The sequence below is a fragment of the Uloborus diversus genome, chromosome 3, assembly GCF_026930045.1.
Source record: "Uloborus diversus isolate 005 chromosome 3, Udiv.v.3.1, whole genome shotgun sequence".
Lineage (NCBI taxonomy): Eukaryota > Metazoa > Arthropoda > Arachnida > Araneae > Uloboridae > Uloborus > Uloborus diversus.
Genome location: NC_072733.1, coordinates 163,952,886 through 163,969,922, shown reverse-complemented (window position 1 = coordinate 163,969,922; position 17,037 = coordinate 163,952,886). Strand labels below are relative to the sequence as shown.

Genomic DNA, 17,037 nt, shown 5'->3' with positions numbered 1-17,037 from the left:
TTTGTTGCAAGAAGTTTCAACGGTCACTTCTAGAGGATTTTTAACATTAAGTAGATTGAGGGGAAAATTTTTTCCGGTTGTTAATGGAGGTGGTCAGTCACAGAAGTTTCACTAAATTAGATAAGAAAAATGTGCACACTACATGCATTTGACTACTAACCTTTAGAGGGCCCCTACAAATAATACATAAAAATTGCTTCTTTATAAGGGCTTTTAACAGCCCTAAGAACCTGGGATTGTAACCAATTTGTAACCACTAGCCATCGTGCCTTAAAACTGCATCTTGTTATTATAATAATATTAATGAACCAACCTGTAGAGATTGCTTATTAAATGAGGAAACTTTCTCACATCTTATGTGATTTTGAAGTGTTTGCTACCTATAGGTTTGAACATCTTGCTTGATATGTAATTGAACATTGGGAGATTTGTAATAATACAACTAAGTGCTTGCAGAATTGTGCTTTAAAGCACAATTCAGCAAACACTTAGGACTAAGCTGCTGGACTTATGTTTGTGGAATAGAACAGTATACCTCTGGTTGTAGTGATTGGGTTAGTTGAGCCCTCCTTCCTCTTATTTCATTAAATTTCAATTATTATAGAAAACTGTACTAAATAAAGATTTACAACATAACAACAGTAATTTATAGCCAGGACACATATTTAACTTAGAAAGAAAGCAATAAGTAGTAGATTAAAAAATTAAATATCATAGTAATTAAATATTACTTAGCATTTTTAAACAGAAATGAAGAAGCAAAGGAAACAAAACCTAAATTGAGAAATGTGATGTGCAAGCTTATAACTTTCCACTTCTCTACATGACAAAATGTTAAAATGCAAGATTTCTACTCACCTTTTATGCATCATATTAGATGATTAACGTGAATAGTTTTGGCATACACAATAATTTTCATACATATTTTTATCCAATCAAATGTACAGAAAAAAAAAGAAAAGAAAACAAACGGAACACACCTTTAATAGAAGAAACATTAAATAAGTATTAAATATGTGTGAATTTATGTGTTTCATTCTCTAAAGTGTCTAATTTTAAATAATTAATAAATTAAAGCAAAAGGGAAGGAAATATTGTTCCCAAGCAATATTCTTATCTACAAGAAAACAAATTTCAATTAAAAGAAAAAAAAACAGCCAATGCTTAAAAGAAATTTAAAAAGAAAGACAAAACTAAAATATTCTGGATATCATTTGCATACTTTGCTTGCAAAATTCTGTTATCTACATCATCAATTGAACTTCCATGAGCAACTCGAAAGGCCCCCATGAAGCTAGTCCTTTTCTTGCGCAATTTCTCACACTGAAATACAATGAAAAAAATCACTATAATTCTTTAGAAAATGTTTTAGACAATATTTTCTCATAAAATCATTACATGATTACATAATATACTTACATAGTTACAAGCGAGTAAATTTAGATAAACTATGCAAACATCAAGATAGTTATAAAAGAGCTTCTATTTAAAATAATTATTTTGCATGCATTTGAACTTCATGTTTTCTGAAGAAAATTTAAAAATGTTGCAATATATTTTTCTTATACTCTTATTTTCCAAGGGTTTTTATTTCTCAATAAATGGCATAGAGCAAAAACAAATTAACTTCACACTCATAGAAATGCATAAACAGTCGACTCCCGCCACAACGCGATTCGATTTACCCGAAATGGCTATAACAAGAATTTTTCCCCCAAGTTACAAATTTTAGAGTTAATGCAATTTTTTCGTCCACAGCACGAATTTTTAGAAGGAAGTATCGATTTCGTTATTGATTACTAAATAATGATTTTGTGAATGTTATTACATCTCTTTAAGCATCACTGAGAGCGAAAGTTCCCACATCAAACTAGTCTACGCATCGAGTTGTTAGTGCATCAAATAACCGCTCAGCATCTTTCATTTATTTTTTTCATTCTAGATATTAAAGTTGACGAAATATATTAGTTCCTTAGTGGCACCTTTATCTACACTTAGTGAAGATGGGAAGAAAAAAAAGTTTCTGATTAAAAAAAAAGGCTAAGATTCTCGATATGCTTGAATAACTACAGTGGATCTTCCATGCGTACAATTAAAAGTCAAAACAAAACGATATTCGTAAAAGTTCAGAACTTGGTTTCAATATTTAAGCTTGCAGATTAGTCTAGCAAAGTAAATAAAATGATAATAGAAGCTGCTCTTGTATTATGGATTAAAGAGATCAGGAAGAGGGGCTGTTGTCACAAATTGCGCCACAAATGATCATAGAGCGTAAATTATCATTATCTTCCTCTTTTAACTCGTAAATGTTACTGTATCTACTGTACAATGTACAGTACTATTATAGTGCATCATTTTATTATTACTACATACTGTGCGTACCATGCTGTTTTATTTTGTCTTTCCCTCCCATTCATTTTGTGCATGTTGAATAAAACCCTTTTTATTTTTTAAATACAGTAAAAGTACTATTCTTTATGTAAGAAACTGTAATGTATAGTTGAGGAATGCTTTAAAGCAGTTTGAGGGGTGTTTATAAGTGTCTAAAGGGAATTCAATACGGTTCTAATAAATTTATGTACATATATTTTTCCACAACGCGAAATTTCGACTTACGCGAGGAGTCTTGGAACGCATCCCTCGCGTAAGTCGGGACTCGACTGTATTCCTTTTATATTCTTACCTACAATTGAAGAAATCAACAGAAAATCAGTAGCTATAAATACCAATCTGGCCATAACATTTAATCATGCAATAAAAATTAAATTCTAAAGCATTGACAAATTTTGTCCTCAAAATGTGCATGCAGTTTATTACTATCACAAACATTCACAGCAATTGCTTTTTTTTGTAAATTAGGACATCCAGGATATTAAACAAACTGATTTCCTCAGACAACTCAAGATTTCACAAGAATATTTCCTACTTTTTAGGTTTATTAATTTTCTTTGACAAATCTAGTTGAAGAAAAATTCTTCATTTTTTTGTTATGACTACCTCGTCTGACAAATTCATGGTATAAACAAACATCTATAACTGATGTGTGGAAAATCAGTACAAAAGGTGTGCAATACAATATTCAAGACAATAAGATAGGCTTATCATAGCAAGCTTAAACCAAACCATCAGAGATGGACTTTATTAATAGGGTTAAATTAATCAAATTAGTTTTATCAATTAAGCAAGTACTGGTGGTTGCATTTTTTAGTTTTTGAAATGATTATTATGCATTTTTTTAGTGCTGAATCGAAGAAAATCTTCAATTTTCCCTCATCATGTTAGAATATTTGGAAAATTGCAAGTTTAAAATTATTAAAATGTCAAAAAATTGTCAATATGAAATAGAAACATTTAAAAAAAAATAAGAAGAAGAAAATCGCTGTTCTGTTTTACACAATTGAAGAGGTTGAAAGCGGGATAGAAACAGTTAATTGATCCCTTCTGTGTTCTTTAATGAAAACTACAAAATATTAACTTAACTTTCTACTTATAGTATTTTAAAATTCTTTAAGCAGAATGAAGTCTCCTTGTATTGTGAAGGAATGGAAAAGCAGACAGAAAAATTTCTTGAACAAAAAAAGACTAAAACCAAAAATTTGCTTTCCATAGGTCTCACAGATCCAAATAATATCTTTCCATTCTTCTGCATTCCGTGTCTTGCTTGATTAAGTAATTAGCAGATGTCAAAAAAAAAAAAAAGGTTAATATTTCAAATACATCTACCTACTTTCAGCCTCATTGATAGCCAAACTAAATAGAGTATTTTTATTTTATGATATTTGAAACTTTCTGAAAAATAAATTTAGCAAAACAGATCAAAGTTGCTCCCCCCTCCCCCCAAAAAAAAACATAAATAAATAAATAAAATCAAGAAGAGTCTTTAGAGACCTAGTAACCAAAATTCCAGGCAATAAAAAATATCCTAACTTCAAATTAGTCATTGAGAACATGGAACAGAAATACAACAAATTGTTGCTGTTCAGTGAATTCAACTGTTTCCTCGATTTGGACAAAAAACCTACAAAGAGGTGAGTGAAAGCTTTCATCAGGGCAAGAAATAGAATATAGGCATTTTAGAAAATGCACAACTATGGCAGTGGTTTGCTATTGATGGATGTGACTTCAAAATGAGTTTCATAGGTGTCATAAAAGGAAAAACAAAGCAGAGTATAAGTAACGCAAATAAAATTATATTTCATTAAAAATTAAAGGGTTAAGGAGCTATGGGCCCTTTTCATCAGATTACCAAAAGGTTTAGCTACAACAAAATATTGACTAAACTAAAAAATGAAGTATAAGTAATTTTTTTTAAGTAAATCTGAAAATATTCATTCTCCACCAGGTGATTAAATTGCATTACTTGACTGTGTTTTTGGTAGGGGGAAGGAAGCATCTTCCTCAAAGGAAACAGCGAAATTGTCAATCTTTTGGTTTTCTTTTTAATTTACATAGTACATGTTTTAACACTTTTCTTAAGAAGAATTTTTGGTTAAAACAATATTTTTTTAAATTTCCATTTTTTCTATTCTGTAAAAAACTATGCATACATTACAACAATGGATCTCATACATCATTCCTTTTCTCTGCACATTTACCTTTCAGAGATGTGCATTAAGATTAACCTAGTTTTCATCAAAAACTAAAAAGTAAAACATTAATACAGAAGCTACTTATATAAAAAGGGGCAGCTGAAGTAAGTGCCTATTGGCCACCAGTTAATAAGTAAAAGTTTGAATTTTGCGATCTAATTTTAAGTATATTTAAAAACTGCATAAACGTTCATTTTAACCTACATCCTTTCTTTGGAAAATCACTATGATTCATCAATGGAATGAGAGCTTTTGGAAGAAAGTATGGGGACATAAAAACCAAGTATAATAACATGTAAAAAAAAAATTCTGGCTTGTTTGTATCATATCTGTAGAATTTTTTTTGTTTTCACAAAGTAGTGTTAGAAAGAATGAGAACGGCTAGTTAGTCACCGTACCAAAATACTAATTAATGGAGCACAAACTCCATTAATTTATTTTGTAATCATTTTGCAACTGCTCTTGGCAAGTCCTTAATGTCTCAACGCATTGCATTTGTAGGGTATTAGAGTTTTGTTTATCATTTTTATCTTAATATTTAATTTTTAATAGCGTTTATAATGTTTTATTATCACAAGAGTAGAAGCATTGAAAACCCAGTTTGCCATACTGATTTTCACTCGAATTAACCACACTTTAGGTCAAATAATCTCGTTACAGTTTTCATAAAAATGAGTTAATCCAAGCAAAAAATCTTAAAAAAGCAGAAAATATCTTTTAAACCTCTGTATCATAAATATATCTTTTTCTGTTGACTAAATTGCATGAAACTTCAATGTAAAATGTAAATGAACATCTTATCACTTATTTTTATACTGTTTAAAAGTTACTTCTTGCAAACTTTTGTAATTTATAGATTTCTTTAAAATCTCAAAGCACAAAACAATTCTTTCTCCCCCAGAATTTTAAGTTTTCTAACAACTGAAGGGGATTACCACAACAAATATATTTGATGAACAATGAGATTAAAGAAGAGTTTGATTTCTTACACCTTCTTTTGCAGCAGCTAACTGCTTTTCTGCAGCTGTTTTCTTTTCATTATAATGACGTAATTCCAACTCATGAGTCAACTGGAGCCAATGCTGCAAAGCTGGAGATGGGAACCATTTTTTTGCTTGTAAAGCTCTTTCTGCACATCGTAAGTCTTCAGTAACAATCCTCAACTCCTCCTCTAATCGTTGAATTTTCAACTGATCCACATCAGAAATTCCAGATGAATCTTGATGTTTTAGCTTTAAGGGAAAATATAAATTTATTTTCTTGAGTAAAATAACTTATGAGAAACTTGAAAATTATTTAATTATGAAAAACAAATATAAATTATTCTGATATGTGTTTGGAGGTAGGGGTGAAGGAGATTTTCAAAAATGAAATTTTTAATACTCTGGTTTATACACACAATATAAACAAAACTTTAAAAGTTGTACACATTATACACAGAATTTAAAATTGGGAATGAAAAATGCATAAGCAGTTTTGCATATTCCCTAATTTTTGAAAATATGAACTCCATTATCTCATGAAAGCATGAAAACTTGAGACGGAAAAATATCAGCATGCAATACAAAAAGGAAATACTTTTTACGTCCTCAATACTAACTTTAAGAGAAATAATAATAATTTAAAAATACCACAAATACTGCAGTTTTAATATCAAAAAGTACACGTTTAATGCATGGAGGAGACTGGCAATGAATGTGCCATTAATAGTTTTTATAATACACACATCAAGCAATAGATTTTTTTGTGTAAACAGATGACTAAAGTCTACAATTGACAAAATTTTCATGAACAAAACTAGAGAGAAGTCTACTTTCTTCAGAATGTGAAAAATTTCCTTTAACAAGTAAGCTTGTAGGTTGTTATCTTCCTTCTACATTGTTGGTGTTGAATATGATACAGGTCATAGTAATGAATTTTTTCCCCCTTATATGTATACAAACATTTACTTTACTATACTCTTTCATTTTGGATTCTTAATTTAGAAAAAGAAAAAAAAAAGAAAAAACAGCATAACTTTGAAGTTTTTTGCAAGTATGAATTATTTTGATGTTACTAGTTATGCATAAGAAAACAGAATCATTCTACTTATTGCACTTCAACACTGCAAAACAATATAATGTTATGCTGTCATTTTCAAACATGTGTCTGGATAGATAACAAATTGGCTTTCACTGCAATTTTTTGCTAACTAGGCTGAAGAATCTCTCACATTCAGCATTTGAATAGAGTGAGCAGAATAGAGAGTATTATCTAAATTATCTATCACTCATTCTGATTTTTCACATTTCTACTCAATTCAGTCATATATTTCAGTTATGAAAGAATTTTTTTTAAATTGAAGTTAAGAAAATTTTATCTCCCATTTATTCAGATTTCTGTTTTGAAATTCATCTTCCTCAATCTATAAAATAAAGGGAAACAAAATCTTTATGAAATATTTTACTGATCCAAAAATTATCTTCTCGACCGTTTCAAATTTACTACTGCAATATTTTTGAAAATCTTCCTCTTTATTGAAAGTAGTTTTATTATATATTCATAGACAGCTATTAAATACTTTACAGCAGCAATAACAAAACACTTCTGAACTACTTGTGATAGCTTTAAAACAATATTTGAGGTTACACAACCTGTCTCTTAAAATTTAAATTATGATTATGACAGAGTTATAAGTACAAATTTACCTCAATATGTTTCCTTTATTTCCTGAAGGCTTTACAAATTTTGAGAAGAACCCTTCAAACTATATTTGTGATGAGCCGGCTGGGTGACCTAATGGTTTGATGTAGGGATGCACCGATAAGCAAATTGGCCGATTATCGATTAATTGGCTTTTGATAATCACTCAATTAATCGGCAGAGCGGATTAATGATCACAATGATTATCTTTAATACAACCAATGTCTCTCTCATTTTTCTCTTTTGCAATTTCGACTATAGAAAGTCAACAGTTGATTTCAGACTGATGATTACTAAAAAAATTACATTATTTCATTCCACTTTCGTAATTTTTAAAAAATAGTTTCAAAGTTTTATCCAATTTCTTTGAGCCAATTTTCATATTTTTGTCAAAAAATTACATCATGTTAACTAGGCATGAAAGTTAAAAAATTTTAAAGAGTAGCCTGTGGTCAGCAGGATAATTTAAGAGCATTTTAAATTTATATTTCTTATAAATTATTAGTAGCCATTAATTTCATTCTTTACAAAAATTAGAAGGTTATTTAAAAGCAGTAAGCTAAAGGAAAAAATTATCTACACATGATAAATGTCGCAGCATTATATGTTATGTGTATATTTATTCAAAATAGAAAAATCAATTAAAAAATAACGTTACTTCAACCATCAATTTACAAAATAATAATAACATATGTGTACATTTTTTTTTTAAATCCAATGATTTTTAATAATAACAAATTTTTGTTGGATCAAAAATTAATAATTTAAAGAGTAAGTTGTAAAATGTATGATTTAATCATATGTATAGTTGCATGGAACAAAATAACTGGGGGAAAAATACAGTGTCATCAAAAGCTGGGATGAGGGTATCATCAAAACATAAACTAAAGAAATGGTTATGGTTTTTTTTTCTTGAAATAAAACAAAAGAATCAGAAATCTTTCTCTTTCATTGGAGAGAGTTAAGCGGAGGTTGCAGTGCCATCATATACACATTTGTTTATTTCTGTTATATTTATGTCCGTCAAAAGATAAATAAAAATAAAATTAATAGTATTTTTTTTAAAAAGTAGTTGCAAGGTATGTGAAAAGAGTGGGAGAGGGGTGCCTAGGATGGGATAAAAACTGACTTGATATGGATTGAAGGTTATTTTTATTTTTTGCAGATATGTGGAGTGGGAGGGGGTGGGGCATTTTCTTACTTATGTTTTTCGCATTCCAACTTAAAAGTCCTGAAATTCAAAATTTCTGTTCAAAATAGTGCCCAGGGCCGTATGCAAGGGGGTGGTTTATAGGGTTCAAATCCCCTCCAAAATTTTTCATCCAAAGAAATGCTTTCCATTATTTATTTTATTCATATTTTGGTGACAACAATAATATTGTTGTTATTAATATTATTTCAGTTTTATTTGTGAAATGAAATTAGTACGACTGAAAAATTATACAAACTCATTGTGTTTATGGTAGTTATAGAGAAATTCATTTAGTATGTAACAATATGGTGTTTTGTAAGAACATCCCCTCCCTCCATTTAGATAATCTATTGTAACAAAACTCAATAGAATACACCTAAAACCAAATATGATAGACCATATAAATGTTTCAAAAAATTTGGGTGGTATAACCATCTCCAAAACAAAAGTCTGGTTGCGGCCTTGATAGTGCCATGTGATTCTTATAAGCAGTGAGGATTATTCTTTAATAATTCATTCAGTTTTCCACACTTCCTCAATTATTTGTTTTGTTTCTACTTTGAACACTTTCCTACTACAGGTTATAGTAATGTTTGCAGAAAACAACATTTATTTATTGCTAATAAATGTTTCATAGTTTCTTGCTAAAGGTATAGGGTAAGTGCTCCAGTAGTCGGCCACAAGGACATAAAACTGCTTATAAATAGAATATGTTTAACTCAAAATGGGATATGATGCATTTGCACATTAATTTACCTGTCCCCAATTATCATCCAACAACAGTGAAGTTGTAAGTACGTTTTATTAAGTAGTAATGAGTCATTTTATTTTAAATGGTGTGCCCATCATACTAGTAGCGATTCCGCTTATTTTTTTCTTAAGAAGACACATCATATTTAAATGTTAAGTACCCTTTATCTTTTCATTCTGATGTAAATTTGCTTTTACTTACGTTTTAATGGATAGTATAACATTACGTTTTAATTAAAAATTAAACTCCTCCTTTGACTCAATTATTTTTAGAGGGGTGGATGACCACTGGTTCTATACTGTTTTGTTGATCTGCCTAGTAGTCAACTGCATACCTAATATGGATTTTCTATTGTTTATCAAATACTAATTAAAATAAAGTATTGTCACAGTGGCAATTTAGCTGTTTTGAGAAAAAATTCCTTTTCTAACGTTATTTCTTCTGAAGAAAACGTTTAAACTTTCTGCCTAAACTCTTTGTGACAAAAGGGGGTTATTTCGTCATCTTATTGCCTCTAATATTGATTTTAACTTAGAATTCTTGAAAACTAGTGTTGTAAATTTAGTCCATCATTGCGTTTAAAATAAATGTTCCATTACTTAACATGATTACCAAATGTTGATTTATCATCTTTCTTATCAAACCATCTTACATTTATGGTTTGATTTTACTAAGGCTAATTATTTCAAATGTTGATAACATTTTTTATTACTGCTTCCATAACCAAATATTTATTCTCTTCGGTTTTCTTCTCTAAGAAATCAAAATTTATTTCTTGTTTAAAATAGTGCTGACTTAGCTTCAAAATTGCATTACGTAGCTACTAATCCCATTTTAGTTTATTCATCGTTTACTAATATTCTTGTTGAAGGATGTATGATTATCTTCATGACACCCCAAAAGTCTGAATTTCAATTAACCTACATACAGGCTCGTCATTTGAGCAATCAATGGGGGGAGGGGGGCAATTGACTTCTCTGGATTTTCAGAACATAATGCAATTACGCATTCTTGCTTGTATTTTGATACTTTTTTCCCTTAACCTGAACTGAATTTTTACCCTTTGCCCCCCCCCCCCCCCCTGCTGAAAAACTTTGAAAATACGTACGAGCCTACATAATTCATCTTACTGCAGTTCGTTCACAACTGCCATAGTTTTTTGTGATAAATTTTGCTTTAAACGGGACCTTGATTGCTAATCTTTTAAGTAAAAGGATTTTTACTTTTATTGTTTTGAGGTGAAATTTTTTTCCAAAACTACAATTTTAATTTTGTGTTCCGTAAGTTGCATTTTCGTTCTAATGAACATAGACTAGTCAAATGTCAATCATGTCGATCAATAATTTAAACAGTTAACACTGAAACTTTTTTGTGCCAGGTTGAGGGGAGTCCAAATTCTTATGTTTTGGAAGTTTTCAAAATGCTTCCCCCCCCCCCCCCCCCAAAAAAAAAAAAATTCGGCTTAACACAGGGTCTTTTCCATTCATCTTTTGCACCATATAATATCATTTTAGTTAATGACGTAAAACAGGGACTCTCAAACTTTCAGGCTCTGCAGCCACTTTGAAGACTGATATGAAGTCACCCCCCCCCCCTCCATACATGTTCAATATACGCAATCTAGTTGGAAACTGGAGCTGATATGGATAGCTGAAAACTAGTAAATAAAGAAAAATCTAGATAGTTTCACACACAAAATTTAACTCAACTGTTCAAAGCTTTATTTTGGACAGCTTATTACAAGAACATACAAAATCTAAGATGAAATTAAGTAAATACATTTTTTTGAAATAATTAAGGATCCAAGTGAGGTTGGTGTACACATTAGTCACTTCCACAGCATTAATGAGAGGGTTGATTTTATTTTATCTGATATACCCTAATGCCCTTCCCTACCTTCGAGATTCTTTTGCAACCCCGCCCCTGTAGGTTGAGAACTGCTGATGTAGAAGATAAATAATAAAAAAAATATTGCATGAGATGCATATTCAAACTTATTGCAGTTTAGAAGATAACATAAAGATAAACATTATGAAGACCTCCAGAATTCAAAATTCTTTCATAATTACTGGAATAATTAATTTTTTAAGTACACTGCTGTGCTGTAAGTTTTGCATTCAATTTTGTTCAAATTTATTCATTTATACCTCATAAGATCAACGAAAATGAAACGGCCGACTACTGGCTCATGAATGGCCGAGCACTGGGTTTCTATGGCCGACTACTGAAGCGTTTTCTTGTATTAAAAATAGCTTGGTTTTTAAAATAAAAATATTTTTATTCCAGAAACAAGTTAATGAATCGTTATGAGAAAGGTGCAGCCTAAAGGTTTACATTGTTTTTGTTGTTGTATTGATAGATGAAATTTATAGGTTAACAAAACTCAACAACTGAGCTCTTAAATGGTCGAGCACTGGAGCTTTTATCCTACTTAAAAATTCCTTTAACAGAAAAAAAAAATCTGCTGATTAATTGGCACAATTTAGCCGATTATGGTTAATTGGCAAAGTGGCCGATTATGGCCATTTAATTGGTCTATCCCTAGTTTGGTGCTTGCCTTTTATGCCTTTGGTATTAGGTTCAAAATCCAGGGTTCAAGCATCCAATCCGCAGATTTTTCAGATGCAGAAATCCTCAGAAATCATACCGTATAATTAGGTGACATGCAAAAGATCCCTTGAGCATTTCTTAGGTTCTGAATACTCTCAGCAAAATTTTACTTACAGTACCGTTTCTCACATCAAAGAGAGCCCAGTGAGCCTAGATTTGGCAGGGAAACTGGGAGCCTTGTGGCATTGACATTTCCCTACAGTGGTGCCACATGAAAGAATGGATGCTGGTTCTTGTGGCAAATGGTGATTGACTTGCAAATGGTTGGGAACTAATACGCATGGCTTTCTCAAACATATGGATAACATTTAAGAGGAGCAAGAAAAACGCTTTGTTCAAAATAGACAATAAAAACACGAAAAAATTTACTTCTCAAGTCAAAATCAATTAGAACAGTGGCACTTCATTTTGCTAGTACTATCTCAAATAGGCAGACAAATAGGTATTTGTCTTATGCCATCACAATAACTTTTTTTTTTAAATGCATGACTATTTCATGTAATATTTACAAAATATTTAGTACTTTAAATTCAATATGTCAGCAATGAAAGCTGTAATCAACAAGGAAGTCTGGAATCATGAGTTATCAAAATTAGAGTAGTCGAACTCGCTCACATTAAGTACGTACAATAGCTGCAAGGTGTGTCCCAGATTCTTGAGAAAGTCTGTAGGCTATTTCAAAGATGGGGAAGAAAAATCTTAAAATAGTCTAACATTTTAACTAAGATATGTACTGTATTTTCTGGGATATAGAACACAAGTAGCAAGTACTTGTACTAGCATCCAAAAATAATCTACTTCTCAGAGTAGTTTTAGATTTTACGATTAATCTATTGTTGGTTTACCTTGCAGACTATTTTTGACTTGCATCCCAGACTCTTGAAAAAAATTAGAGAAAGTTCTGGTCCATCCAGAATGTTTTTGGCTTAAAATTAGACTACTCTATACTTTCCTGCATATTATTCATGGTGGTCTATAATTTGCAAGCGCTAAAATTGGCTTGAAAAAAAATTCTTAGTATAATCCGCGTTTTACATAGAATGTGAATAGTATAAAAGGAAGATCTAGGTTACACAAAACAAAGAACACTGCAGGCAACCAACACTCTATAAATGAATCCTGCTGTAAATTGAGGTTCAATACTTAGGTATCCAAGGAAAAAAACACAGATAATTGGCGGCAGCACATAATTTGCACCTTATTAATTTTACTTTTAAACAGATCATCTGAAGATAATGAGCAGAAAATTGCGGTATATGTGTAGTTATAAGTTATGTTTAAGAATTGAACATTTAAAAAATTAAACATTTATATTCTTATATATATATATATATATATATATATATATATATATATATATATATATATATATATATATATATATATATATATATATATATATATATATAGTAAGTCAACAACATCAGTGATTGATAACATACTTTGACTGTTATTATTTCATCTTGTAACCTTCGCTCAAGATTTCTTTTTTCTGTAACTACCATCTCCTGCTCTAATTTTGCTTTGTCTAGTCTGAAAATCAGATACAGCATCATTTTATGTAATAGGTATTTAAAAGTCAGTAATGTCATATAATATAACAGATATATATATACAATAAAACTTTGATGAGCGACTACCTCAATTAACAATCAATTTTCTTTCTACAGCACTGATTTTCCCCTTATCTACTCAATATTAAAAATCTTCAAGGAGAGACCATCAAAACCTCCCACAATGGTTGCTATTAGTTTGCTAGATTAATTACACTGTGTAGCAAGAAAACCCCTTTAAAATGCTTCTGACATTTCGTCGACTGATTCCTACGTAAAATGACCCCCTGAATTCGAATATGACCTCCGTTTCCCCCCTACATGTACTAATTTTTTTTAAACGGCCCCCAAGTTTTTTCAATTTTCCTTAGTTTTAGAGCATTTATTATTATTATTTTTTATTTTATTTTTTTTTTTTTTTTTTTTTTTTTTTGAGGTTAAAGGAGCTTTATATTAATTGCTAACATAGTTTGTAGTGGGTAAGAGAGGTTCAAAGTTCAAGATCATGGACACCAATAGCAAAAAGGAGGACTTGGGGAGGGTATATCCCCCCCCCCCCAAATATTAGAAAAATCATGAAAAACAATCTTTTTACTCTGCTTTTTTAAAAAAGATGTGTTTTAAAAAAAATTCAGTGCAGAATGAGAGCTTAAGACTTGATTCTATGAGTGCCAGGTTCAAAAAATTTTCACGATGCAATAAACACTATCTTGTGAATGTTGCATGTTGCATATGAGTTGAATCGCAGGTCATCATTCAAAAAGACATTCTTCTGGATGATTCTTATGTAAAATGACCACTTGTTTCCGAATACGAACATTCCCCCCCCCCCCCATCAAACCCCTGGAGGTCATATTCGGATTCAGGGGGTCATTTTACATAAGAATCAGCCGGCGAAATGTCAGAAGCATTTTGAAGGGTTTTTTTTTTTTTGTTTGCTGCACAGTGTTATTCTTTCTTAAACAGAGGGGACAATATAAAGCATGCAGAGAAAAAATCAAAGAAATATTTTTACAAGTGTGGGTTTTAGCTAAATTCTTACCTTTTTCTTCACAAAACCTATCTTTAAAAAATTGGAGTAACTGCAAAAGGGGGTTTAAGTGAATCTGATGATTTAAGATCACAGAGTTCTGCCAATTATCAGAAAAATCGCACCAGTTCTTCAGCAATAATTTTAATATACAATAAATCAAAATTAAACTTTTTCATTTCTTTTTTTCACTTCATCTTTCTTTCATAAGGTAATAGTCATGCTTCCAAACAAAATGTGTAGCAAAAATTATTGCTGAATTTAAATTGTGCTTTTGTTTTAAGATAATATATTAAAGGTGTAATATGGAAACTAAAAATATTTTTTATGAAACTGAAGAAATTATTAACGCCCTTACATTTTAACATATTTACTACTGAAAACTAAAAGAAAACATTTCTAGACTATGACATATTACAAAGTAAACCTATATAAATAAAACAGAGAACATAGGTGTCTCTCGTATAGCACGGTTAATTTACACTGTGTAGTTTCAAAACTGTGTTATACGAGGTTTCTTTATAAATGTTATTTTTTACTTTTTTTTAAAAATAATTAATCAAGTACATATTATAAATCAGGTCAATATGTATCATGCTGTATTAAAACTGTGTTTTTATGTTATATTGGAACCCTATTATACAAAGCTTTGAAATTATGTGAATCAAGGAATGTGTATCGTGTTATATCGAAACCTAGTCTTAAGGTGCAAATTTTATAACTGAAATTTAAGCTCAATAGACATACAAATGAAAACCGGCAACCAGAACATGCAATGGCCTACTGATCTGAAATTAAGAGTTGTTACAAACAATACAACTTAAATTATTTTACATACCTCAAACTAAAAATGTTATGTGCAACAAGGAAAAAAACTTTATCAACTTTCTTTACCAAGAACAAAACACATTCTATCAGAAAAAAAAAATCTGAGCTTTTCTATAGCAATAAAGTTTATCTGAGCAACAGCAACAAAACAAAATATAAAATAAATAGAATTATTCTATTTTATTTTATGTTTTGTTTAGAATACATTTTTTGTTTATCTTTTGTCAAATTTAGCTTATGCTTAACTCTAATGTTATTTTCTTACAACACATTGGACACAAAAAAAATTTTTTTCATCCTTTTGTTTTTTGAACACTGATGAGAAAAATAAAGTATTTAAAAGTTAAAAGTTAGTGTTATCCGCAGAAACCAAACTTTCAAGCCAAAGACAGACAAATTTTCATAAAACATTCATTAAATAAAAAGTATAAACTTATTAGAGGTATTAACATACATTTTTTAACAGTGTATTAAACGAAAATGAAATTCCGCCTTTTAAAATTCATGTTACATCAAAACTGTAGTATTAAATTCAAGGTTTGTACCATGTAATATTGAAACTGTGTTGTAGAAGTACCGTGTTATACAAGGGATGCCTGTATATGTTTTTTTATGTATGTTCCCATTACAAATTCACAGTTTGCATCTGATCGTTACCAAATTTCGCAGGGTTTTACTTTTGTACCCAGGAAGGGTTGTAGGGTTTTCTTCAAAAGTTAAAAAACTACTGAATCATTTCAATTTTAATTACAGAACTAAAAAATGGCATAACATGCCTCTTTCTACTCGTAATAATTTGTGTATCCTCTCAGTTTTAGTTTCAATGGAAAGCCCGTGAAAGATATTGCACTGAAAGATGTTCTAATGGGTTTGAAACCCCAAGGGCCTAAATTAACCCGGAAAAAAGAAAAAGCATTTTTTTTGTTAGTAAAAATAAATTTTAATTGGATATTTATTGTTTGTCTGAACTCAATTTTAATTAGCGTTAAGAAATCATTGAGAAGAAATATCTGTTGCCATTTTTCCCCTGAGTGTGAAAAAATGAAATTTTTGCTTTGGCTTTCTCTGTGATTAAATTTTCAACCTTTTTAGTATTTTTTTCTTTTCTTGTTTTTTATACAATTTAATTATTTTTTGTACTGTAGGCAGAAGATGAACAAGAATTTTAGCAGTATTATTTGAGACTTTTTGAACTTACAGGCCTTTAAGATTTATCGTTATCGTTGTTAAGAATGGATGATGCTGATGTGGATTTTAAGGGTACTGATGCCCTTATTTTAATGGGGACTTATATGTTATTTATAGGGGATTTTTTTTAATATTTTTTTCCAATTTAGGCGGGATTTAAAAGAGAGAATAATGTTGTTATTTTGAAATTTTATCTTATTTTGAAAAGGTTTTTTGGAACGATCTTCCTTATCCAGAGAGATATTTTTAGACCAATATTAGATGTTATTTGGAAACTGTAACCCTAAAACCAACGTCCTTATCATAATAGTTAATTTCTGTAACTCAGAGCCACAGTAACGCAAATCCAAAAATTGTGATTTTCTGTTTTATAGTGCACTGTATGTAGATATAGAATCTTATTTTGCATCAATCTGTATGAACGAAGTCATAAAAAAAATTCTTCATCATAATTCTCCATAATTCCAAAAACGAAATTTCAGTTTATTTTGACGATGTTAGAGGGAGTGAATTCGGGATTCTTTCACGTAAATTTGTAGAGATTGATGTCCTAAACCAAATTTTAAGATAATCTTACACGACGTTGGGGGAGAACAGGTACTCGGGCAAAAGAG

The 17,037-nt window shown here is 30.3% G+C and overlaps 1 protein-coding gene across 1 annotated transcript in view; it reads right to left on the bottom strand.

The window, feature by feature from the left end:
* The window catches only part of LOC129219247 (stromal interaction molecule homolog), a 131,595-nt gene that overhangs the window by 30,473 nt on the left and 84,085 nt on the right, over positions 1-17,037 (bottom strand). Inside the window, exons 7-9 of the mRNA XM_054853573.1 lie at positions 13,267-13,357; positions 5,579-5,821; positions 1,223-1,323 (exon numbers count right to left, since the gene is read on the bottom strand). Coding sequence (XP_054709548.1) covers positions 1,223-1,323; positions 5,579-5,821; positions 13,267-13,357 — 435 coding nt within the window. The remainder of the gene's footprint in view (positions 1-1,222; positions 1,324-5,578; positions 5,822-13,266; positions 13,358-17,037) is intronic.